The following is a 27,997-nucleotide window of genomic DNA, read 5'->3' as shown; positions in this document are numbered from 1 at the left end:
GGTGATGACAGAGTGATGGGTACTGACCTTCAGTATGACCTTGCGGTCAAGCTTGAGGAGGGCGAGGTCGTGGTAGGCTTGAGGATGCAGGTATTCAGGGTAAGTTATGGGCTTCTCCACACCAAAGTCTTCGTGAACTGCGCCATCATTATCGTCGTTATAGTCGTGTTCTCCAAGACGCACCACTTCAGCTGTTCTGAAATGGTTAAATCACTTCTCTACTATAAAAAGTTTTTACACTTATCATCCAATTGACAATGATATAATATATTTAAACTTTGCCGCCTTAATTAAAGGAGGCAGTCTTCCAATTTTCCGCGCGATCTCAAAAAAAAAAAAAAAAAAAAAAAAAAAAAAAAAAAAAAAAAAAATAAAAAAAAAAAAATAAAAAAAAAAAAAAAAAAAAAAAAAAATTATGGAAATTGAGTTATATATTCATAAAAATAGCTTAAAGTCTTAGTTTCATTTTTTTGTTATTATGGGAGGTTTAAAATAAGTCAGTTTCACTGCGAGATATATTTTAGATAATTTCAAACATTTCTCGCCAAAGTTATTTTAAGTTTTAGTAACTAAGTGAAATACGTAACTTTAATTAAAATGTTTCACTCAGAAGAAAATTTTATCCAGAGATGACTATTATGTGAGTAATAACTACGTTTAAAAGTAGACGTAGTATTTTGGTGGCTGCGCAGTCCAAGAAAGATTTACCTGTATCCCATAACCCCAGCCTCCTCTACCTTAATATATGCAAAAGAAATATTGGAGGATGGTCATGAAGTTCATAAGCAAAAAAATATCAAATATTTGTGTATGAATTTCTATTTGAATATCTACTTTCATTTAATATGAGAAATCACATTATATGGACGACATATTTTATCTTTGGCCAAATAATATGGCCCTGGATACATTTTTACGGATACTTAACACTTCGGTCCCGTCGATTAAATTCACCGTCGAGAAAGAAATGGAATCTAAACTTTCATTATTAGAAGTGTTGATACACCGGGTTGACAACAAATTTAAGTGTACTTTATATCCCATAAACGGTCCAAACGTATATATACGTTTTTTCAACATCTGAAAGTATGTAAAAAAACTAGATCTTCTTTTTGTTTTTTTACATTTGAAAATGTGTAAAAAGACTTTGATCTACTTTTTTTTTGTTACATTTGAAAATATATAAAAAAAAAAGTAGATCTACTTTTGTAGCAGTACACATGTGAACGTAGATCTGCTTGGACCGTTTATGGGTTAAAGAAAGTCCACCAATCTGTGTTCATACATACACTGCTATTCCAACCATGAGACAAAAGTTAGAAGTGTTTTTCTTACTATGTTTCTGAGACCTTACCGAGTGTGCAGCCCAGAGTTTCTTGATGAAGAAATTAGGAAAATATCTGACAGTACCATGAAACTGTGGTGCCCTACGAAGCTCATGGAATCAGTGTTGCTGGCAGCTATGAAAACTTTTCACAGATCTGAGCCTAGAATAACATCTCGGATCAAGAATATGCTGGTTCTCCCATACAATGAGAATTTATCTGTTCTGCCGAATGCCATTAAAAGCTTTAACATATAAGTACTTAAAAATTCATGGGCTGTTAAAAAGCATTATGATAAAGAATTTTCAACATGGTTTGGTGGTGTTTACAGAATTGGTTGCAATGGTTGTAACTTATCTTATGTGTGACAGACCAGCAAACTGCTAGATATTAGGATATCACAACATCAATATCCGATACGAACTGCCCAGGAATCAAATACGATTTTCAGCCACATTAGAGTCTGTAATAGCTCGGGAAATTGGTCAGAAGCCAGTCATTGTGCCTTATTCTGCTTGGCTTGGACGAAATATTTTAGAATCGGCAATTATCAAACGTGATAAACATTCATTATATAATAATAGAGGCAGCTTATTCCAATTAGATTCGTTTATAGTTGAGGCTTTTATGCATAGCCTAAACCAGACTCCTCTATGAATGCTGTGGATTGACAGCATTCGTATAGGAAATAGGGTTTATTCTTATGAATATTCTTGCTGGCTAATCCTGTGTCTGCTTCTGAATCTTGTGGGATAGATAAACTACGGCTGTCTTCCATTGGGTAAACTACAGACGTATCACTATATTTTAAGTGTGTCGGTTGTGGACCCGTCTCTAGCTGTATGGAAAATTCCTCGGCAGCGGCAGCGGCAACAGGAACCTTGTCCTCTATTTTTACTTCTACCTGAGGTTCCCAGCAGCCCAGTGATGACCTAATCAAGACCCGCATAACACTAACATGTGTGGATACCCAGAATGATATAAAGCAACTGCAGAAATCACCCAAAAGTTCACAAATTTACCAACTAATAGGACTCGTACTAGCAACTCCTACCCCGCTGCCACTGAAGTGATACTCCACAACATTCACCCATCACCCATCGCCTACTATTCACCCGAAGCCACAGCCAATGGACAAGGGTCAGAACAATAAAAGAAGATCCAGTAACCAGCTAAGGACTCCTAACATCAAAGGTGAGAGCAGTAATAACACGAGGAAAACTTGTGGTACTGCCAGCCAGGACACAACCCTCATCACCCACCGGCACCACCACAACACACGACAGACAACAACAAACATGGCCGCCGCTACAGTCCAAGATAACTCCTTCCCAGTATTTGATGTCAAGAAGATCACCGACCCAGAAATAGCTAAACTCCTTATGATTCAGAACCAAACGATCACCAAACTAACTCAAGAAATGCAGGAACTAAAGGCTAGCAATGCAGATTACCTCAACAAGATCACTGCTCTAGAACATAAACTAGACACTCTAGAACAACAAAGCAACACCCACACCCGGTCCCTAGACACCATCAACACTCTAAAAGACCAAGTCACCCTACTTACTACCAACATTACAGAGGAAAGATCAAGAGTGGACCAACAACTTGCCAATGTCATAACCAACTTCCAAGACCATAATGACCAACAGCAGCTATCTGACGCTGTTGTAGTTAACAGCAAACATCTCCCAGCCACAGTCACCCAAGAGACCTGCATGGAGACCACCCTACAGCTTATCAAGGACCACCTTCGCCTTAACATACGTAGTGATGACCTAAAGGATTGCAAACTGATGGGCTACCAAGCAGGTAAAAAAACAGTGCTGTTAAAATTCCAAACTAGCCTACAAAGAAACAACCTACTAAAAACATCTATTTCTATGAAAACTGATGTTTACGTCAATGAGTGCCTTACCAAAACAAGACAAAACCTTCTTTATCGGCTAAGAAAATTGCGCTATGCCCAAAAAATCCACCAGTGCTTTGTGAGGGATGGAAAAATAGCAGTTAGGAAACAGCCCACTGGGAAGAGATACTTCATCTCCACAGAACATGACCTTAAAACATTCCTAAGTGAGGCTGGACTAACAGAATCAGAGTAAAGTGCAGATAATACCCATAGTCCACCGTTAGTGTTATATTGTCATAAATTTGTGCCCCCCTAAAATTCTAATACCCCAACTACTTTTAATTGTCATTGTTGTATTCAACGACCATTCTACCTCATAGTCTTAATTGTGTTTAATATCTACAGAATCTATCTCCTTTTTTACAACTTACCACATCACTGTTCCATCTTATTTTATTATAAACTAACCATAACTTGTCTTCAATAATTCTACCTCACTTTAAAAAATACTCAATTGCCCAATTTTATTCTAAATCCCTATTATTGCCCAATTTTACTTTAAACTATATTGATCAAACTTATTGTAAACTTCTTTTATTGACCATTTTTATTCCATACTTTTTTAAACTAGTATTTTCAACTACAACTTTTATATTATCCTGTCTACCATCTTACTAGCATATTATAACCAAGTCATTGCCATTTTTATTTTTATCATTTTTTTTTATTATTATTTTGCTACCTTAATTTGTGTATTTTATCCTGTCAATTTAAATCTAATTATACTCTAATTCTTGTAAACAACTTATATAAGACCTTAGTGCAATTACAATTGAGAGTCTTGTTCCTTTATTATATTATTAGATTAATCACAGTTTTACTCTAGCTCATTCTAGCTCAATACATAGTCAATACCAAATTCACTATACTAGACCATAGTGCAATTACTAGTGAGAGACTGGTGCTATTTGTAATTTGTATTTTTATATTATTAGACTAAACCTAGTTGTACTATAGCTCTTTCTAGCTCAATACATAGTCAATACCAAATTCACTATATTAGACCATAGTGCAATTACTAGTGAGAGACTGGTGCTATTTTTAATTTGTATTTTTATATTATTAGATTAAATTCAGTTGTACCATAGCTCATTCTAACTCAATACATAGTCAATACCAAATTCACTATATTAGACCATAGTGCAATTACTAGTGAGAGACTAGTGCTATTTTTAATTTGTATTTTTATATTATTAGATTAAACCTATTGTACTTTAGCTCATTCTAGCTCAAAACATAGACTCCACAAAAGTCATTATTAGACCTTAGTGCAATTACAAGTGAGAGTCTTGTTCTATTTTTAATTTGTATTTTTATATTACTAGTTTATACCTAGTTGTACTTTAGTTCATTCCAGCACAACACATAGACAACATCAACTTCATTATGTGTAGTAGTGACTATACCCTACATGACCAAAATACTCTAGCTATATACTTGTCCAAACTTCCTACCACTACAGATATCAGTACTAGAACTCAACACACAACTCAGGATATAAATAACCATAATTTAAACCTAGAAGATGATTGATCACGTTGACCCTGATCTAAACCTCCATAATCTGACACCCAATCAAAACCTATTGGAAAGTAACTGCCTTTATTACACAGCATCACAAGCCACCACTATCCTAAACAATGCTAAAAGTCTATCAGTACTTAACTACAACATCAGGTCCTTAAGCAAACACTATGATGACCTCCTAGCACTCCTTGAATCACTAAAGACACCCTTCTCCTGCATTATTCTTACTGAGACCTGGCTTAAGCAGGACACAATAGATATCTACCCTCTACCAGGATACACAGCAATTCACAACTGCAGACCAAACCAAGTTGGGGGTGGTATTGCAATCTATTACTCTAACCAATTATCTTGTCTTAGCACCACTTGCTTTAGTGATGAATATGGGGAATACATTTTTGCTAATTTTACTGTAAAAAACCTTAAGACGCCTATAACAATCGGTGCCATTTACCGGATACCTCACACAAACATCCCAAATTTCAGTGAGAAATTAAAGTCACTAATAACAAACAGACAAATGAATAAGCACCACCTTCTCTTAGCTGGAGACTTCAACATCAACCTTGGCTTACTAGATGATCAGCCTGTAACTGATTTCATCAACAATATGAACAACACACTTCTCATACCAACAATAACTAAACCAACCAGGCTCACTGAGACAAGTGCAACCATAATAGACCACATATGGACCAATATACTAGCCCCCCTTAAATCAGGGATAATCACAGATAGCACTACAGACCACTACCCTACCTTCCTCCTGACAAACATTAGTAAACCACCACTTGAATACAACAAAGTCTCATTTAGACTCCATGACGAGGCCTCAGTAAGGAAGTTCACAGCTGACCTAGAGACTGTTGATTGGCCTACAGAATTCTCCAAGGCCAATGGTATTGATGACTGGACAGACATTTTTCTTAACAAATTACTTAGACTATACAACAAACATTGTCCTATAAAAACAAAACAGATCACAAACAAACGGCTTGGTTGCCCATGGCTAACCAGCACCATTCTGAAATCCATTGACAAGAAACACCAATATGAAAAGCAATATAGACAGGGCTTAATACACAAAGATACTCTTAAACACTATTCATCAGCTCTCACCAAAGTAATAAAGAAAGCCAAACAACTATACTACTCCAGTAGATTCACAGACACTAGAGGAGATATAAAAAAGACCTGGAAAACACTCTCTCAGATTCTAGGGACCCACAAACTGAGAAAAACCAAGAATATTGTCCTAACTAAACCTAATGAAACACCACTACATCCCACTGACACAGCTAACAAGATAAACGACTTCTTCTCAAACATAGGATCTAATCTCGCCAGTAAAATCCCACATACCAATGCCCATGCCGGGGACTACCTAGATGGGAATTTCCCTAATTCCTTCTATCTTGCACCAACTGAGCCCACGGAAGTCATTGAGATTATAAAGTCACTTAAAAATAACTCGGGGAATCTGTCTCATGTCCCACCATTACTGTACAAGCGAGCGGCCCATGTCCTTTCGCATGCTATTTCATTACTTTTTAACAAGTCACTAGAGACTAGCACCTTCCCGAAACTACTCAAGATGGCAAGGGTTACACCAATACATAAAGGTGGTGACCCTACAGACTTAAACAACTATAGGCCAATATCTAACTTACCATTGCTATCCAAAATCTTTGAGAAACTCGTGCACAGGAGACTGTATTCATTTATAACGGCTCAAAACATACTCAACCCCTGCCAATTTGGATTCAGGAAAAATAAAAGCACTAATGATGCAATCATAAAAATGCTAGATCTGCTTTACACAGCATTGGAAAATAAGGAATATCCACTAGGAATTTTTATTGACCTAAGAAAAGCTTTTGACACAGTAGACCACGACATCCTACTCCACAAACTTGATCATTACGGTATAAGAGGCCATGCGCTTGCTTATTTCAAATCTTACATTACTAATAGGTATCAGTACGTCACCATTAAAGACACAGCATCAGCAACACGGCCACTTGATACTGGAGTTCCGCAGGGAAGTGTCCTTGGTCCCCTGCTCTTCCTCATATACATCAATGACCTTCCAAACGTATCCCAACACCTGAAACCCATTCTCTTTGCTGATGACACGACTTATGTCATCTCTCACCCTAATCTTGCCACCCTCAACACCATTGTGAATGAGGAGCTGATTAAAATATCGACTTGGATGACAGCCAATAAACTTACGCTTAACACTGACAAAACCTACTATATTATGTTTGGTAGCAGAGCAGGAGATGCACAAATTAACATTAAGATTGACAACACTCTAATTACCAGAAATAATGGGGGAAAATTCCTAGGCTTATACCTTGACAACAACCTGAATTTCAGCACCCATATCCAGCATATAACCAAAAAAGTATCCAAAACGGTTGGGATCCTCTCCAAGATACGATACTACGTGCCGCAAAATGCCCTTCTCACACTATACCACTCACTTATTTATCCATACCTCACCTATGCTATTTGTGCTTGGGGATCAACTGCAGCAACACACCTAAAGCCAATAATAACCCAACAAAAAGCTGCAGTAAGAATAATCACTAAATCCCATCCCTGGCAACACACCCCCCCACTCTTCATAGACCTAAACTTACTCCCAGTTCAGTACATCCACACTTACTACTGTGCAATCTACATCTACAGGGCCTTAAACTCTAATATCAACCTTGACCTAAAACGCTTTCTTGATAGTTGTGACAGAACCCACAGGCATAACACCAGACACAAACATCTCTACGACATTCCCCGTGTCCGACTAAACCTTTACAAAAATTCAATGTATGTCAAAGGCCCTAAAATCTGGAATACCCTACCTGAGAACTCTAGAACTGCAGACACATTCATCACCTTCAAAACTACCATTAGAAAACATCTTATCTCCCTGATACACCCCGTCAACTAACTACACGAATACCACCTGGTGGTTCACACTTACACTCACTCACTCATTTGACCATAAACAGAAATATTAATCTCAATCTTAAAATAATGAATCCTGTGATACTCCAATACTGAAACTATGTACTGTGCCAAAACAAAAGCATTCACATTGCTAAACTCACAAACTAGTATTTAGTCACTTAGCCATAATACCAACTTACCTCATAATTTGTAATATTTTACAATTAAGAATAAAACTAAGTCTGCCCGAAATGCCTAGCCATGCTAAGCGTTCTAGTGGTACACTCTGTAATCACAATTTTACTACATGTAAACCAATACCTATTGTTATACATAGGAAATATAGTGTACATAATTCTTTTCTTACTTGGTGAAGGATAATATAAGTCAAAAGTTTTTCTACTGTGTTTATTTTGCTCCCTTTACACGCAGGATAACAGGCCTTTGGAGCTCCTGGGCTGTAATAATTATCATGTCACTACTGTTATGTTTACCTGGAGTTTACCTGGAGAGAGTTTCGGGGGTCAACGCCCCCGCGGCCCGGTCTGTGACCAGGCCTCCTGGTGGATCAGCGCCTGATCAACCAGGCTGTTGCTGCTGGCTGCACGCAAACCAACGTACGAGCCACAGCCCGGCTGATCAGGAACTGACTTTAGGTGCTTGTCCAGTGCCAGCTTGAAGACTGCCAGGGGTCTGTTGGTAATCCCCCTTATGTGTGCTGGGAGGCAGTTGAACAGTCTCGGGCCCCTGACACTTATTGTATGGTCTCTTAACGTGCTAGTGACACCCCTGCTTTTCATTGGGGGGATGGTGCATCGTCTGCCAAGTCTTTTGCTTTCGTAATGAGTGATTTTCGTGTGCAAGTTCGGTACTAGTCCCTCTAGGATTTTCCAGGTGTATATAATCATGTATCTCTCCCTCCTGCGTTCCAGGGAATACAGGTTTAGAAACCTCAAGCGCTCCCAGTAATTGAGGTGTTTTATCTCCATTATGCGCGCCGTGAAAGTTCTCTGTACATTTTCTAGGTCGGCAATTTCACCTGCCTTGAAAGGTGCTGTTAGAGTGCAGCAATATTCCAGCCTAGATAGAACAAGTGACCTGAAGAGTGTCATCATGGGCTTGGCCTCCCTAGTTTTGAAGGTTCTCATTATCCATCCTGTCATTTTTCTAGCAGATGCGATTGATACAATGTTATGGTCCTTGAAGGTGAGATCCTCCGACATAATCACTCCCAGGTCTTTGACGTTGGTGTTTCGCTCTATTTCGTGGCCAGAATTTGTTTTGTACTCTGATGAAGATTTAATTTCCTCATGTTTACCATATCTGAGTAATTGAAATTTCTCATCGTTGAACTTCATATTGTTTTCTGCAGCCCACTGAAAGATTTGGTTGATGTCCGCCTGGAGCCTTGCAGTGTCTGCAATGGAAGACACTGTCATGCAGATTCGGGTGTCATCTGCAAAGGAAGACACGGTGCTGTGGCTGACATCCTTGTCTATGTCGGATATGAGGATGAGGAACAAGATGGGAGCTAGTACTGTGCCTTGTGGAACAGAGCTTTTCACCGTAGCTGCCTCGGACTTTACTCTGTTGACGACTACTCTCTGTGTTCTGTTAGTGAGGAAATTATAGATCCATCGACCGACTTTTCCTGTTATTCCTTTAGCGCGCATTATGTGCGCTATTACGCCATGGTCACACTTGTCGAAGGCTTTTGCAAAGTCTGTATATATTACATCTGCATTCTTTTTGTCTTCTAGTGCATTTAGGACCTTGTCGTAGTGATCCAGTAGCTGAGACAGACAGGAGCGACCTGTTCTAAACCCATGTTGCCCTGGGTTGTGTAACTGATGGGTTTCTAGATGGGTGGTGATCTTGCTTCTTAGGACCCTTTCAAAGATTTTTATGATATGGGATGTTAGTGCTATTGGTCTGTAGTTCTTTGCTGTTGCTTTACTGCCCCCTTTGTGGAGTGGGGCTATGTCTGTTGTTTTTAGTAACTGAGGGACGACCCCCGTGTCCATGCTCCCTCTCCATAGGATGGAAAAGGCTCGTGATAGGGGCTTCTTGCAGTTCTTGATGAACACAGAGTTCCATGAGTCTGGCCCTGGGGCAGAGTGCATGGGCATGTCATTTATCGCCTGTTCGAAGTCATTTGGCGTCAGGATAACATCGGATAGGCTTGTGTTAATCAAATTTTGTGGCTCTCTCATAAAAAATTCATTTTGATCTTCGACTCTCAGTCTGGTTAGCGGCTTGCTAAAAACTGAGTCATATTGGGACTTGAGTAGCTCACTCATTTCCTTGCTGTCATCTGTGTAGGACCCATCTTGTTTAAGTAGGGGCCCAATACTGGGCGTTGTTCTCGATTTTGATTTGGCATAGGAGAAGAAATACTTTGGGTTTCTTTCGATTTCATTTATAGCTTTTAGTTCTTCCCGCGATTCCTGACTCCTAAAGGATTCTTTTAGCTTAAGTTCTATGCTTGCTATTTCTCTGACCAGTGTCTCCCTGCGCATTTCAGATATATTGACCTCTTTTAGCCGCTCTGTTATTCTTTTCCGTCGCCTGTAAAGGGAGCGCCTGTCTCTTTCTATTTTACATCTACTCCTCCTTTTTCTTAGAGGAATAAGCCTTGTGCATACATCGAGTGCCACCGAGTTAATCTGTTCTAGGCATAAGTTTGGGTCTGTGTTGCTTAGTATATCTTCCCAGCTTATATCGGTTAGGACTTGGTTTACTTGGTCCCACTTTATGTTTTTGTTATTGAAGTTGAATTTGGTGAATGCTCCCTCGTGACTAGTCTCATTTTGTCGGTCTGGGGCTCCTCGCATACATGTCTGAACCTCAATTATGTTGTGATCTGAGTATATTGTTTTTGATATGGTGACATTTCTTATCAGATCATCATTGTTAGTGAATATGAGGTCTAGTGTATTCTCCAGTCTAGTAGGCTCTATTATTTGCTGGTTTAAATTGAATTTTGTGCAGAGATTTAAAAGCTCGTGTGAGTGTGAGTTTTCATCAGAGCTGCCTCCTGGTGTTATTTCTGCAACAATATTATTTGCTATATTCCTCCATTTTAGGTGCCTTAAGTTGAAATCCCCCAGGAGCAAGATGTTGGGTGCAGGAGCTGGAAGATTTTCCAGACAATGGTCATTTTTTAACAGCTGTTCCTGGAATTGCTGGGATGTTGCATCCGGAGGCTTATAGACTACCACAATGACTAGGTTTTGGTTCTCGACCTTTACTGCTAAAACTTCCACTACGTCATTTGAGGCATTAAGCAGTTCTGTGCAAACAAGTGACTCTGCAATGTACAGGCCAACCCCCCCCTTTTACCTGTTCACTCTGTCACATCTGTATAGGTTGTAACCTGGGATCCATATTTCATTGTCCAAGTGATCCTTTATGTGGGTCTCAGTGAAAGCCGCGAACATTGCCTTTGCCTCTGCAAGCAGTCCACGGATGAAAGGTATTTTGTTGTTTGTTGCTGGCTTTAGACCCTGTATATTTGCAAAGAAGAATGTTATCGGACTGGTGGTATTGTTGGTACTGGGGGGGGATTTTTTTTCCGGCATTAGTTTATTAGGATATTACTATAATATCCTTGCTTATGGGATGGCTGTTTTCTGATGTTTTAATATTCAATCTTTGTGACACTGGGTACTGGATATTGGTATGCCTGGGGCACTTATCACCTCCTGTCTCCCTATCATTCAACTCCTCCCATTGATGTTTTGCATATATATATATATATATATATATATATATATATATATATATATATATATATATATATATATATATATATATATATATATATATATATATATATATATATATATATATATATATATATATATATATATATATATATATATATATATATACATATATACATATATATATATATATATATATATATATATATATATATATATATATATATATATATATATATATATATATATGCGCAAAACAACCACTCTGAAAGAATAGAGAAATTCCAAGCGCTTTCGTGACTACTCACATTATTATAGTTCCTTGATAATGTGAGTAGTCACGAAAGCGCTTTGAATTTCTCTATTCTTTCAGAATGGTTGTTTTGCATATTCTGAAATCACCTGTTTACTGTGATCTTATTGCATATATATATATATATATATATATATATATATATATATATATATATATATATATATATATATATATATATATATATATATATATATATATATATATATATACATATATATATATATATATATATATATATATATATATATATATATATATTAAATATATATTGTTTAAGCTCGTCTCATGGTGAGCAAAAATTCATGATGCTCTAACCCGCGGGACCAAACAATCCTACAAGAGTCACGCACTCAGCGGAGCTAGGTGTTGTACCATGGTTAAATAAAACTCGTTCACTGTTACAATACTGAATATACTTCTTGTGGAGGCTAGTACACCAAATGGGGAAGAGGATGAACTTATTTCTGAAGTACCCACACCATCATATATCCTCAGATCACGGTACAATACCTAGCTCTGCTGGGTGCGTGATTCTTGTAAGATTGTATGGTCCCGTGGTTTAAAGCATCGTGAATTTTCGCTCACAATGAGGTGGGCTAAAACAACACAGGTTCGAATCCTCGGCTAAATTCAGTGTTGTTATTGATATATATATATATATATATATATATATATATATATATATATATATATATATATATATATATATATATATATATATATATATATATATATATATATATATATATATATATATATATATATATATATATATATATATATATATATATATATATATATATATATATATATGTATATATATATGTATACAATTTTTTTATTATCACACTGGCCGATTCCCACCAAGGCAGGGTGGCCCGAAAAAGAAAAACTTTCACCATCATTCACTCCATCACTGTCTTGCCAGAAGGGTTCTTTACACTACAGTTTTTAAACTGCAACATTAACACCCCTCCTTCAGAGTGCAGGCACTGTACTTCCCATCTCCAGGACTCAAGTCCGGCTTGACGGTTTCCCTGAACCCCTTCATAAATGTTACTTTGCTCACACTCCAACAGCATGTCAAGTATTAAAAACCATTTGTCTCCATTCACTCCTATCAAACACGATCACGCATGCCTGCTGGAAGTCCAAGCCCCTCGCACACAAAACCCCCTTTATCCCCTTCCTCCAACCTTTCCTAGGCCGACCCCTACCCCGCCTTCCTTCCACTACAGACTGATACACTCTTGAAGTCACTCTGTTTCGCTCCATTCTCTCTACATGTCCGAACCACCTCAACAACCCTTCCTCAGCCCTCTGGACAACAGTTTTGGTAATCCTGCACCTCCTCCTAACTTCCAAACTGCGAATTCTCTGCATTATATTCACACCACACATTGCCCTCAGACATGACATCTCCACTGCCTCCAGCCTTCTCCTCGCTGCAACATTCATCACCCATGCTTCACACCCATATAAGAGCGTTGGTAAAACTATACTCACATACATTCCCCTCTTTGCCTCCAAGGACAAAGTTCTTTGTCTCCACAGACTCCTAAGTGCACCACTCACCCTTTTCCCCTCATCAATTCTATGATTCACCTCATCTTTCATAGACCCATCCGCTGACACGTCCACTCCCAAATATCTGAATACATTCACCTCCTCCATACTCTCTCCTTCCAATCTGATATCCAATCTTTCATCACCTTATCTTTTTGTTATCCTCATAACCTTACTCTTTCCATTATTCACTTTTAATTTTCTTCTTTTGCACACCCTACCAAATTCATCCACCAATCTCAGCAACTTCTCTTCAGAATCTCCCAAGAGCAGTGTCATCAGCAAAGAGCAACTGTGACTACTCCCACTTTACGTGTGATTCTTTATCTTTTAACTCCACGCCTCTTGCCAAGACCCTCGCATTTACTTCTCTTACATCCCCATCTATAAATATATTAAACAACCATGGTGACATCACACATCCTTGTCTAAGGCCTACTTTTTCTGGGAAATAATTTCCCTCTTTCCTACATACTCTAACTTGAGCCTCACTATCCTCGTAAAAACTCTTCACTGCTTCCAGTAACCTACCTCCTACACCATACACCTGCAACATCTGCCACATTGCCCCCCTATCCACCCTGTCATACGCCTTTTCCAAATCCATAAATGCCACAAAGACCTTTTTAGCCTTAGCTAAATACTGTTCACTTACATGTTGCACTGTAAACACCTGGTCCACACACCCCCTACCTTTCCTAAAGCCTCCTTGTTCATCTGTTATCCTATTCTCCGTCTTACTCTTAATTCTTTCAATAATAACTCTACCATACACTTTACCAAGTATACTCAACAGACTTATCCCCCTATAATTTGTGCACTCTCTTTTGTCCCCTTTGCCTTTATACAAAGGAACTATGCATGCTCTCTGCCTATCCCTAGGTACCTTAGCCTCTTCCATACATTTATTAAATAATTTCACCAACCACTCCAAAGCTATATCCCCACCTGCTTTTAACATTTCTGTCTTTATCCCATCAATCCCGGCTGCCTTACCCCTTTCCATTTTACCTACTGCCTCACGGGCTTCCCTCACACTCACAACTGGCTCTTCCTCACTCCTACAAGATGTTATTCCTCCTTGTCCTATACACGAAATCACAGCTTCCCTATCTTCATCAACATTTAACAATTCCTCAAAATATTCCCTCTATCTTCCCAATACCTCTAACTCTCCATTTAATAACTCTCCTCTCCTATTTTTAACTGACAAATCCATTTGTTCTCTAGGCTTCCTTAACTTGTTAATCTCACTCCAAAACTTTTTCTTATTTTCAACAAAATTTGTTGATAACATCTCACCCACTCTCTCATTTGCTCTCTTTTTACATTGCTTCACCACTCTCTTAACCTCTCTATTTTTCTCCATATACTCTTCCCTCCTTGCATCACTTCTACTTTGTAAAAACTTCTCATATGCTAACTTTTTCTCCCTTACTACTCTCTTTACATCATCATTCCACCAATCGCTCCTCTTCCCTCCCGCACCCACTTTCCTGTAACCACAAACTTCTGCTGAACACTCTAACACTACATTTTTAAACCCACCCCATACCTCTTCGACCCCATTGCCTATGCTCTCATTAGCCCATCTATCCTCCAATAGCTGTTTATATCTTACCCTAACTGCCTCCTCTTTTAGTTTATAAACCTTTACCTCTCTCTTCCCTGATGCTTCTATTCTCCTTGTATCCCATCTACCTTTTACTCTCAGTGTAGCTACACTAGAAAGTGATCTGATATATCTGTGGCCCCTCTATAAACATGTACATCCTGAAGTCTACTCAACAGTCTTTTATCTACCAATACATAATCCAACAAACTACTGTCATTTCGCCCTACATCATATCTTGTATACTTATTTATCTTCTTTTTCTTAAAATATGTATTACCTATAACTAAACCCCTTTCTATACAAAGCTCAATCAAAGGGCTCCCATTATCATTTACACCTGGCACCCCAAACTTACCTACCACACAATCTCTAAAAGTTTCTCCTGCTTTAGCATTCAGATCCCCTACCACAATTACTCTCTCACTTGGTTCAAAGGCTCCTATACATTCACTTAACATCTCCCAAAATCTCTCTCTCTCCTCTACATTCCTCTCTTATCCAGGTGCATACACGCTTATTATGACCCACTTTTCGCATCCAACCTTTACTTTAATCCACATAATTCTTGAATTTACACATTCATATTCTCTATTCTCCTTCCATAACTGATCCTTCAACATTACTGCTACCCCTTCCTTTGCTCTAACTCTCTCAGATACTCCAGATTTAATCCCATTTATTTCCCCCCACCGAAACTCCCCTACCCCCTTCAGCTTTGTTTCGCTTAGGGCCAGGACATCCAACTTCTTTTCATTCATAACATCAGCAATCATCTGTTTCTTGTCATCCGCACTACATCCACGCACATTCAAGCATCCCAGTTTTATAAAGTTTTTCTTCTTCTCTTTTTTAGTAAATGTCTACAGGAGAAGAGGTTACTAGCCCATTGCTCCCGGCATTTTAGTCACCTCATACGACACGCATGGCTTTCGGAGGAAAGATTCTTTTCCACTTCCCCATGGACAATAGAAGAAATAAAGAAGAGCAAGAGCTATTTAGAAAAAGGAGAAAAACCTAGATGTATGTATAGATAAATACATGTGCGTGTCTGTGAAGTGTGACCGATGTGTTAGTAGGAGTAGCAAGATATCGCTGTTATCTAGCCTGTTTATGAGACAGAAAAAGAAACCAGCAATCCTACCATCATGCAAAACAGTTACAGGTTTCTGTTTCACAGTCATCTGGCAGGACGGTAGTACTTCCCTGGGTGGTTGCTGTCTACTAACCTACTACATATGTATATATATATATGTATATATATATATATATATATATATATATATATATATATATATATATATACATATATATATATATATATGACAGTAGTTTGTTGGATTATGTATTGGTAGATAAAAGACTGTTGAGTAGACTTCAGGATGTACATGTTTATCGAGGGGCCACAGATATATCAGATCACTTTCTAGTTGTAGCTACACTGAGAGTAAAAGGTAGATGGGATACAAGGAGAATAGAAGCATCAGGGAAGAGAGAGGTGAAGGTTTATAAACTAAAAGAGGAGGCAGTTAGGGTAAGATATAAACAGCTATTGGAGGATAGATGGGCTAATGAGAGCATAGGCAATGGGGTCGAAGAGGAATGGGGTAGGTCTAAAAATGTAGTGTTAGAGTGTTCAGCAGAAGTTTGTGGTTACAGGAAAGTGGGTGCAGGAGGGAAGAGGAGCGTATGAGAAGTTTTTACAAAGTAGAAGTGATGCAAGGAGGGAAGAGTATATGGAGAAAAAGAGAGAGGTTAAGAGAGTGGTGAAGCTATGTAAAAAGAGAGCAAATGAGAGAGTGGGTGAGCTGTTATCAACAAATTTTGTTGAAAATAAGAAAAAGTTTTGGAGTGAGATTAACAAGTTAAGGAAGCCTAGAGAACAAATGGATTTGTCAGTTAAAAATAGGAGAGGAGAGTTATTAAATGGAGAGTTAGAGGTATTGGGAAGATGGAGGGAATATTTTGAGGAATTGTTAAATGTTGATGAAGATAGGGAAGCTGTGATTTCGTGTATAGGGCAAGGAGGAATAACATCTTGTAGGAGTGAGAAAGAGCCAGTTGTGAGTGTGGGGGAAGTTCGTGAGGCAGTAGGTAAAATGAAAGGGGGTAAGGCAGCCGGGATTGATGGGATAAAGATAGAAATGTTAAAAGCAGGTGGGGATATAGTTTTGGAGTGGTTGGTGCAATTATTTAATAAATGTATGGAAGAGGGTAAGGTACCTAGGGATTGGCAGAGAGCATGCATAGTTCCTTTGTATAAAGGCAAAGGGGATAAAAGAGAGTGCAAAAATTATAGGGGGATAAGTCTGTTGAGTGTACCTGGTAAAGTGTATGGTAGAGTTATAATTGAAAGAATTAAGAGTAAGACGGAGAATAGGATAGCAGATGAACAAGGAGGCTTTAGGAAAGGTAGGGGGTGTGTGGACCAGGTGTTTACAGTGAAACATATAAGTGAACAGTATTTAGATAAGGCTAAAGAGGTCTTTGTGGCATTTATGAATTTGGAAAAGGCGTATGACAGGGTGGATAGGGGGGCAATGTGGCAGATGTTGCAAGTGTATGGTGTAGGAGGTAGGTTACTGAAAGCAGTGAAGAGTTTTTACGAGGATAGTGAGGCTCAAGTTAGAGTATGTAGAAAAGAGGGAAATTTTTTCCCAGTAAAAGTAGGCCTTAGACAAGGATGTGTGATGTCACCGTGGTTGTTTAATATATTTATAGATGGGGTTGTAAGAGAAGTAAATGCGAGGGTCTTGGGAAGAGGCGTGGAGTTAAAAGATAAAGAATCACACACAGGGTGGGAGTTGTCACAGCTGCTCTTTGCTGATGACACTGTGCTCTTGGGAGATTCTGAAGAGAAGCTGCAGAGATTGGTGGATGAATTTGGTAGGGTGTGCAAAAGAAGAAAATTAAAGGTGAATACAGGAAAGAGTAAGGTTATGAGGATAACAAAAAGATTAGGTGATGAAAGATTGAATATCAGATTGGAGGGAGAGAGTATGGAGGAGGTGAACGTATTCAGATATTTGGGAGTGGACGTGTCAGCGGATGGGTCTATGAAAGATGAGGTGAATCATAGAATTGATGAGGGAAAAAGAGTGAGTGGTGCACTTAGGAGTCTGTGGAGACAGAGAACTTTGTCCTTGGAGGCAAAGAGGGGAATGTATGAGAGTATAGTTTTACCAACGCTCTTATATGGGTGTGAAGCATGGGTGATGAATGTTGCAGCGAGGAGAAGGCTGGAGGCAGTGGAGATGTCATGTCTGAGGGCAATGTGTGGTGTGAATATAATGCAGAGAATTCGTAGTTTGGAAGTTAGGAGGAGGTGCGGGATTACCAAAACTGTTGTCCAGAGGGCTGAGGAAGGGTTGTTGAGGTGGTTCGGACATGTAGAGAGAATGGAGCGAAACAGAATAACTTCAAGAGTGTATCAGTCTGTAGTGGAAGGAAGGCGGGGTAGGGGTCGGCCTAGGAAGGGTTGGAGGGAGGGGGTAAAGGAGGTTTTGTGTGCGAGGGGCTTGGACTTCCAGCAGGCATGCGTGAGCGTGTTTGATAGGAGTGAATGGAGACAAATGGTTTTTAATACTTGACGTGCTGTTGGAGTGTGAGCAAAGTAACATTTATGAAGGGATTCAGGGAAACCGGCAGGCCGGACTTGAGTCCTGGAGATGGGAAGTACAGTGCCTGCACTCTGAAGGAGGGGGTGTTAATGTTGCAATTTAAAAACTGTAGTGTAAAGCACCTTTCTGGCAAGACAGTGATGGAGTGAATGATGGTGAAAATTTTTCTTTTTCGGGCCACCCTGCCTTGGTGGGAATCGGCCAGTGTGATAATAAAATATATATATATATATATATATATATATATATATATATATATATATATATATATATATATATATATATATAAATAAGTGAACAGTATTTATATAAGTCTAAAGAGGTTTTTGTGGCATTTATGGATTTGGAAAAGGCGTATGACAGGGTGAATAGAGGGGCAATGTGGCAGATGTTGCGGGTGTATGGCGTAGGAGGTAGGTTACTGAAAGCAGTGAAGAGTTTTTACGAGGATAGTGAGGCTCAAGTTAGAGTAGGAAAGAGGGAAATTATTTCCCAGTAAAAGTAGGCCTTACACAAGGATGTGTGATGTCACCGTGGTTGCTTAATATATTTATAGATGGGGTTGTAAGAGAAGTAAATGCGAGGGTCTTGGCAACAGGCGTGGAGTTAAAAGATAAAGAATCACACATAAAGTGGGAGTTGTCACAGTTGCTCTTTGCTGATGACACTGTGCTCTTGGGAGATTCTGAAGAGAAGTTGCAGAAGTTGATGGACGAATTTGGTAGGGTGTGCATAAGAAGAAAATTAAAAGTGAATACAGGAAAGAGTAAGGTTATGAGGATAACAAAAAAGATTAGGTGATGAAAGATTGGATATCAGATTGGAGGGAGAGAGTATGGAGGAGGTGAATGTATTCAGATATTTGGGAGTGGACGTGTCAGCGGATGGGTCTATGAAAGATGAGATGAATCATAGAATTCATGAGGGGAAAAGGGTGAGTGGTGCACTTAGGAGTCTGTCGAGACAAAGAACTTTGTTCTTTGAGCAAAGAGGGGAATGTATGAGAGTATAGTTTTACCAACGCTCTTATATGGGTGTGAAGCATGGGTGATGAATGTTGCAGCGAGAAGGCTGGAGGCAGTGGAGATGTCATGTCTGTGGGCAATGTGTGGTGCGAATATAATGCAGAGAATTCGTAGTTTGGAAGTTAGGAGGAGGTGCGGGATTACCAAAACTGTTGTCCAGAGGGCTGAGGAAGGGTTGTTGAGGTGGTTCGGACATGTAGAGAGAATGGAGCTAAACAGAATGACTTCAAGAGTGTATCAGTCTGTAGTGGAAGGAAGGCGGGGTAGGGGTCGGCCTAGGAAAGGTTGGAGGGAGGGGTTAAAGGAGGTTTTGTGTGCGAGGGGCTTGGATTTCCAGCAGGCATGCGCGATCGTGTTTGATAGGAGTGAATGGAGACAAATGGTTTTTAATACTTGACGTGCTGTTATAATGTGAGCAAAGTAACATTTATGAAGGGATTCAGGGAAACCGGCAGGCAGGACTTAAGTCCTGGAGATGGGAAGTACAGTGCCTGCACTCTGAAGGAGGGGTGTTAATGTTGCAGTTTAAAAACTGTAGTGTAAAGCACCCTTCTGGCAAGACAGTGATGGAGTGAATGATGGTGAAAGTTTTTCTTTTTCGGGCCACCCTGCCTTGGTGGGAATCGGCCAGTGTGTTAATAATATATATATATATATATATATATATATATATATATATATATATATATATATATATATATATATATATATATATATATATACATATATGCAATAAGATCACAGTAAACAGGTGTCTTATGCCCAAGAATGTAGATATACACCATTTCCTTGGCAAATTAAATAGCTTAGCCCATTCTATAAATTTTATTGTTGAATTTGAAGAAAATAACTCATTGCCTTTTCTAGATGTTTTAATTATTAAGGGTAATAATGAATTCAAATTCAAAATTTACAGAAATCCTACAAATAACTATTCCTATGTACACTATTATTCTTCACAACAAGATAAAGTTAAACTGTTTGTTTTCTCATCAATGTTTTTGAGAACTTTACGTATTTGTAGTCCAGAGTTCATAGATGAAGAAATATCCAAAATTTATGAAATAGGTAATGATCTGAAATACCCAAGAAACGTAAATGATAAGTCTTTTAAAGTTGCTATAAATACTTTTTACAATCCAAAAAGGGGCAACCAGCCTTATTCAGCTAAAAATATGTTGGTTCTCCCTTACCATGAAAACTTGGTTGATATGCCTTCTCTTCGTAAGACTTTTAATATTAAAGTTGTATTCAAAAATGTTGATACAGAAAAAAACTTTTGATTAAGAATTCCCCCCAAAATGCTGACGGATGTGTCTATAAGATTCCTTGTAAAATTTGCGATAAAGTTTATTACGGTCAAACTGGTAAAAATCTCGAACTAAGATTAAAACAACATAAATATAGCATTAGAACTGGACAAGATTCCAATGCTCTATTTATTCATGTGAGAGATTTTAACCATCCAATTGATTTTCAAAGAGTTGAGAAAGTAGTATCAAGGAAGTCCATGGTCGACAGGAATATAATTGAATTTTGTTTCATAAAAAGCAGTTTTGACAATAATATGAATATTTCCTTTGGTTTATATAAATTAGATCCATTTATAATTAATAGAGTTTGGGAAGAATTTAATAATACATTGGACAAATAATAATTTTTTAAATTTCTTATTTCTTGGGTAGAATAGTTCGTTGGTGGGTTGTATGAAGGACCTGTCTAGTTGGGCCGGCGGGCCTGCTGTCTCGCGTCAGGTGTTTTTGTTGTTGTGGGATCTGATAATGAGGTTTGGGCTGCCCATTTATATACCTTCCTCTGATGCTTTACTTTCACTGTTCCTTGATAATGTGAGTAGTCACGAAAGCGCTTGGTACTTCTCTATTCATTCACAGTGGTTGTTTTGCATATATATATATATATATATATATATATATATATATATATATATATATATATATATATATATATATATATATATATATATATATATATATATATATATATATATATATATATATATATATATATATATATATATATATATATATATATATATATATATATATATATATACATATATATATATATATATATATATATATATATATATATATATATATATATATATATATATATATATATATAAATAAATAAATATATATGTACATATCAGGCTGTTGCTGCTGGTGAACTACTTGCCCTGCATATCCATCACAGCCTAGTTGATCTGGCACTTGCGATGAAACTTGTCAAGTTTTCTCTTGAAGACTTCTACTCTTGTTCCAGCAGTGTTTCTGATATCTTCTGGTAAAATGTTGAGTAATCTGGGACTGTTGATGTAGTGTTTCTTTATTGTGCCCACCACACCTCTGCTTTTCACTGGGTTTAGTTTGCATTTCCTCCCGTATATCTCGTTCCAGTATGTGTACCGATTTAGAATGAGGTCCTCGAGTACTTTCCATGTATATTATCATGTACAGTAGAACCCCGAGTTTCATCCACCCTGAGTATCATATGCTTCGAGTTTAGAACCGTTTTTTTTGGCTAAATTTTGCCCCCTAGTTTCGCACTGTGACCCATGTTTCATCCTGCATACGAGACCTATCCACCTGACCGCACCTGCCTGTGCAGGTGTCGTGGGTCAATCTGGCTGCTTGTTTATCTTTGAGTGAAGAGTACCCTATGTGCTCATCCAAACATTTCACAATTAATTCAATGCATTTGGTGCTTGTTTATTGAGTGTAACTGTGAAATAAGTCACCATGGGCCCTAAGAAACTTTCTAGTGGCACCCGTTTGGTAAAGAAAGTGAGAAATAGTAAAAAAATACTGGAGTGGTGTGCCGACCCTCTGCCTGTTGTGGAAGGTATTGTTGCACTGGGGAGGTCCATGGTGGAGGTGAGTGGCGAGGATGTGGAAGAGTTGGTGGAGGACCACATGGAAGAGCTAACCACTGAAGAACTGTAAGAGCTTCAACTGGAACAGCATCAGACCACAGTTAAGGAACTTGGTTCAGAGGAGGAGGAGGAAGAGGGAGTGGAGGAGGTGCCTTCTTCAGTGATTTGGGACGTGTGTGGAATGTGGAATAGGTTGCAGAGTTTTGTGGAAAAATACCACCCTGAGCATGCTGAAATAAACCATCTCTGCAACAAGCTCAGTGACAGAACCATGTCCCATTTTAGGGAAATGTTAAAGAGGCGCCAGAAACATAGGACTCTGGAGTTTACCTGGAGTTTACCTGGAGAGAGTTTCGGGGGTCAACGCCCCCGCGGCCCGGTCTGTGACCAGGCCTCCTGGTGGATCAGCGCCTGATCAACCAGGCTGTTGCTGCTGGCTGCACGCAAACCAACGTACGAGCCACAGCCCGGCTGATCAGGAACTGACTTTAGGTGCTTGTCCAGTGCCAGCTTGAAGACTGCCAGGGGTCTGTTGGTAATCCCCCTTATGTGTGCTGGGAGGCAGTTGAACAGTCTCGGTCCCCTGACACTTATTGTATGGTCTCTTAACGTGCTAGTGACACCCCTGCTTTTCATTGGGGGGATGGTGCATCGTCTGCCAAGTCTTTTGCTTTCGTAGTGAGTGATTTTCGTGTGCAAGTTCGGTACTAGTCCCTCTAGGATTTTCCAGGTGTATATAATCATGTATCTCTCCCTCCTGCGTTCCAGGGAATACAGGTTTAGAAACCTCAAGCGCTCCCAGTAATTGAGGTGTTTTATCTCCGTTATGCGCGCCGTGAAAGTTCTCTGTACATTTTCTAGGTCGGCAATTTCACCTGCCTTGAAAGGTGCTGTTAGAGTGCAGCAATATTCCAGCCTAGATAGAACAAGTGACCTGAAGAGTGTCATCATGGGCTTGGCCTCCCTAGTTTTGAAGGTTCTCATTATCCATCCTGTCATTTTTCTAGCAGATGCGATTGATACAATGTTATGGTCCTTGAAGGTGAGATCCTCCGACATAATCACTCCCAGGTCTTTGACGTTGGTGTTTCGCTCTATTTTGTGGCCAGAATTTGTTTTGTACTCTGATGAAGATTTAATTTCCTCATGTTTACCATATCTGAGTAATTGAAATTTCTCATCGTTGAACTTCATATTGTTTTCTGCAGCCCACTGAAAGATTTGGTTGATGTCCGCCTGGAGCCTTGCAGTGTCTGCAATGGAAGACACTGTCATGCAGATTCGGGTGTCATCTGCAAAGGAAGACACGGTGCTGTGGCTGACATCCTTGTCTATGTCGGATATGAGGATGAGGAACAAGATGGGAGCTAGTACTGTGCCTTGTGGAACAGAGCTTTTCACCGTAGCTGCCTCGGACTTTACTCTGTTGACGACTACTCTCTGTGTTCTGTTAGTGAGGAAATTATAGATCCATCGACCAACTTTTCCTGTTATTCCTTTAGCGCGCATTTTGTGCGCTATTACGCCATGGTCACACTTGTCGAAGGCTTTTGCAAAGTCTGTATATATTACATCTGCATTCTTTTTGTCTTCTAGTGCATTTAGGACCTTGTCGTAGTGATCCAGTAGTTGAGACAGACAGGAGCGACCTGTTCTAAACCCATGTTGCCCTGGGTTGTGTAACTGATGGGTTTCTAGATGGGTGGTGATCTTGCTTCTTAGGACCCTTTCAAAGATTTTTTATGATATGGGATGTTAGTGCTATTGGTCTGTAGTTCTTTGCTGTTGCTTTACTGCCCCCTTTGTGGAGTGGGGCTATGTCTGTTGTTTTTAGTAACTGAGGGACGACCCCCGTGTCCATGCTCCCTCTCCATAGGATGGAAAAGGCTCGTGATAGGGGCTTCTTGCAGTTCTTGATGAACACAGAGTTCCATGAGTCTGGCCCTGGGGCAGAGTGCATGGGCATGTCATTTATCGCCTGTTCGAAGTCATTTGGCGTCAGGATAACATCGGATAGGCTTGTGTTAATCAAATTTTGTGGCTCTCTCATAAAAAATTCATTTTGATCTTCGACTCTCAGTCTGGTTAGCGGCTTGCTAAAAACTGAGTCATATTGGGACTTGAGTAGCTCACTCATTTCCTTGCTGTCATCTGTGTAGGACCCATCTTGTTTAAGTAGGGGCCCAATACTGGACGTTGTTCTCGATTTTGATTTGGCATAGGAGAAGAAATACTTTGGGTTTCTTTCGATTTCATTTATGGCTTTTAGTTCTTCCCGCGATTCCTGACTCCTAAAGGATTCTTTTAGCTTAAGTTCGATGCTTGCTATTTCTCTGACCAGTGTCTCCCTGCGCATTTCTGATATATTGACCTCTTTTAGCCGCTCTGTTATTTTCCGTCGCCTGTAAAGGGAGCGCCTGTCTCTTTCTATTTTACATCTACTCCTCCTTTTTCTTAGAGGAATAAGCCTTGTGCATACATCGAGTGCCACCGAGTTAATCTGTTCTAGGCATAAGTTTGGGTCTGTGTTGCTTAGTATATCTTCCCAGCTTATATCGGTTAGGACTTGGTTTACTTGGTCCCACTTTATGTTTTTGTTATTGAAGTTGAATTTGGTGAATGCTCCCTCGTGACTAGTCTCATTTTGTCGGTCTGGGGCTCCACGCATACATGTCTGAACCTCAATTATGTTGTGATCTGAGTATATTGTTTTTGATATGGTGACATTTCTTATCAGATCATCATTGTTAGTGAAGATGAGGTCTAGTGTATTCTCCAGTCTAGTAGGCTCTATTATTTGCTGGTTTAAATTGAATTTTGTGCAGAGATTTAAAAGCTCGTGTGAGTGTGAGTTTTCATCAGAGCTGCCTCCTGGTGTTATTACTGCAACAATATTATTTGCTATATTCCTCCATTTTAGGTGCCTTAAGTTGAAATCCCCCAGGAGCAAGATGTTGGGTGCAGGAGCTGGAAGATTTTCCAGACAGTGGTCAATTTTTAACAGCTGTTCCTGGAATTGCTGGGATGTTGCATCCGGAGGCTTGTAGACTACCACAATGACTAGGTTTTGGTTCTCGACCTTTACTGCTAAAACTTCCACTACGTCATTTGAGGCATTAAGCAGTTCTGTGCAAACAAGTGACTCTGCAATGTACAGGCCAACCCCCCCTTTTGCCTGTTCACTCTGTCACATCTGTATAGGTTGTAACCTGGGATCCATATTTCGTTGTCCAAGTGATCCTTTATGTGGGTCTCAGTGAAAGCCGCGAACATTGCCTTTGCCTCTGCAAGCAGTCCACGGATGAAAGGTATTTTGTTGTTTATTGCTGGCTTTAGACCCTGTATATTTGCAAAGAAGAATGTTATCGGACTGGTGGTATTGTTGGTACTGGGGGGGGATTTTTTTTCCGGCATTAGTATCTGTATCTGTTGGTTTGGAGTGGAGGCCATCGACTGTGGTTCCACTCCAGGAATGACTGGATTTGGTGTACGATTTCTGCCATTTCCTGCCAGTTTTTTTTCCTTCCTGGCACTAAAAAACCTCTCCCTCTTGAGTGGCTGTGGCTACCCAGGTTTTCCCATGGCCTGGATGTTTTGTATCTTTTTGTCCCCTTTAGATGGTATGCCTGGCAATTTAAGTTATAGCACAGTCTTTCCTGTACTGAAGAGGTACACATTTCAGGGTGAAAAAGCTTACAGGAAGGGAGTTTGCATTTTCCTGTTGTCATATGGGCATGACATTTTCTAGGGTGGTCATAGTTGCATGTCCCATCTGTTTTTCCAGATTTCCCATGCCAGCAGATACCAAGTGCATAGTATGTGCACAGGCTTGGTTTCCGTTTGCCTTGGGTTTCTGTGACTGTATTCCCTGTTGGTGCATGTTTCCCTGTCTTATTCCTATCCTCCTTAGCACCAACAATGGAGCTCCCACCAGTTGTTTTTGGTAATTTATCCTCACTATTGCTATTGGAGTCCTCTTGTTTGCTATTTCCTGCGGTATTTCTGGTTTGCAATATTGGTTTTATCTTATCTTTGACTACACTTGTTTCCCTACTATGGCTCCTGTCCTCTATGAGGTCATTTATATGTATTCCTTCCTGCGTATAATTCCCGACTACCTGGACAAAATCTCCAGCTTCACCATTACTGTCTCCCAGGACAATATCTCCAACTTCACCATTTCTGTCTCCCAGGACAGCACCTCCAGCTTCACCATTACTGTCTCCCAGGACAGCACTATCAGCCCCACATTTACTGACTACCAGGACATCACCTCCAGCCTTACAGTTTGTGACTACATGGCCAGTATCAAGGGCAGTACCATTCAGCCCGGACTTTTTATGTTCCCATCTGTTGTAGAAAGCTTCCAGGTTTTCTATGAAAGCAGCTTTGATGTTATCCTCTTTTAATACCCTTGTGATTTTAGTCCACAGATTTTCCTCATTTGGGCATACCCAAAAACACTTCTCTGTTTTAATACTGCTTGTAGCTAGTTCTGGGATATCTGCACAAGGAGCGTGACACCAATTTCCACAAAAATGACAATTTATCCATGTGGTAGCCCGTTTGTTTGACTGACCACAGACTACACACAGCTTCATAATGATTTGAATGGTTGATTTACTGCAAGTCTGCTAGCAACCTCTTGAATATTATATTAATAACCTTAAATGAAGCTCTAGCTATTTGTATTTCTGTTTCTAACTCTTTTTGTATATTGGACAGCTTACCGTCACGTTCCTGATTTTTAATGTTTGTGTTTATAAGGGCGCCTACAAACCCATCCGTTTACAGTCTGCTTTATTGTCCAACGAAACTGTTTGAAACCAGTCAAGGGTTCGGACCAGTCAAGGGTTCGGACCAGTCGATCTGCTCTGATCAGTGGGTCACTTATTTAAAACATACTGGTCGGTGATTTGAGCTAACACATGAAGGATCTACTGGAAATTATCTACCCGAGTAATATGTGATTTGACTGATACAAAAGTATAACTTGCGTGTTGAAGAGCCGGTGATATCTGGCAGCTCCTACAATGACGTACAGTCGACCTCTTTGTTTATCAATCGCTGTATCTGGCTTTTCTATTTTTGTTTTTCCGTCTCCACCACAATAAATGCTATATTATCACTATAGTTGACTGGTGCAAATTTTGGAGGAAGGACGCTTTTTCTGTAGTAATAATTGCTTCTCGTTGTGTATATTGCGACCGCTGGTAACTACAGGTTATATGAAATTCACAGTAACGTCTCGTATTTCAAGAAAAAGAAACTAATGAAAGTCACTCCACTCCACTAAGTACCATTATAATACTGGTTAGTTGCTACTACAACACTGTATTCTGCTATTCACTGGTATCACTAGATTATATGCGAGTACACTAGCAGGCCAGGAAGATTATTAAAAACAGCTGACCTGTGGTAAGTTTCTGGCGACTTCTGGCACCTGCCTCTATAGGCTTATCACTTCATTTACAAATTCACCTGTTTTCAAATGACACTTTAGCCTTTATCATCA

General features: G+C 39.4%; 1 protein-coding gene across 1 annotated transcript in view; it reads right to left on the bottom strand.

Annotated features, from left to right (window-relative positions):
* The window catches only part of LOC138853978 (venom protease-like), a 170,066-nt gene that overhangs the window by 21,716 nt on the left and 120,353 nt on the right, over nt 1-27,997 (bottom strand). Inside the window, exon 6 of the mRNA XM_070094223.1 lies at nt 28-196. Within this exon, the coding sequence (XP_069950324.1) occupies nt 28-196 (169 nt within the window). The remainder of the gene's footprint in view (nt 1-27; nt 197-27,997) is intronic.

Source organism: Cherax quadricarinatus, chromosome 44, assembly GCF_038502225.1.
Source record: "Cherax quadricarinatus isolate ZL_2023a chromosome 44, ASM3850222v1, whole genome shotgun sequence".
NCBI lineage: Eukaryota > Metazoa > Arthropoda > Malacostraca > Decapoda > Parastacidae > Cherax > Cherax quadricarinatus.
This window is presented reverse-complemented; position numbering and strand designations above follow the sequence as displayed.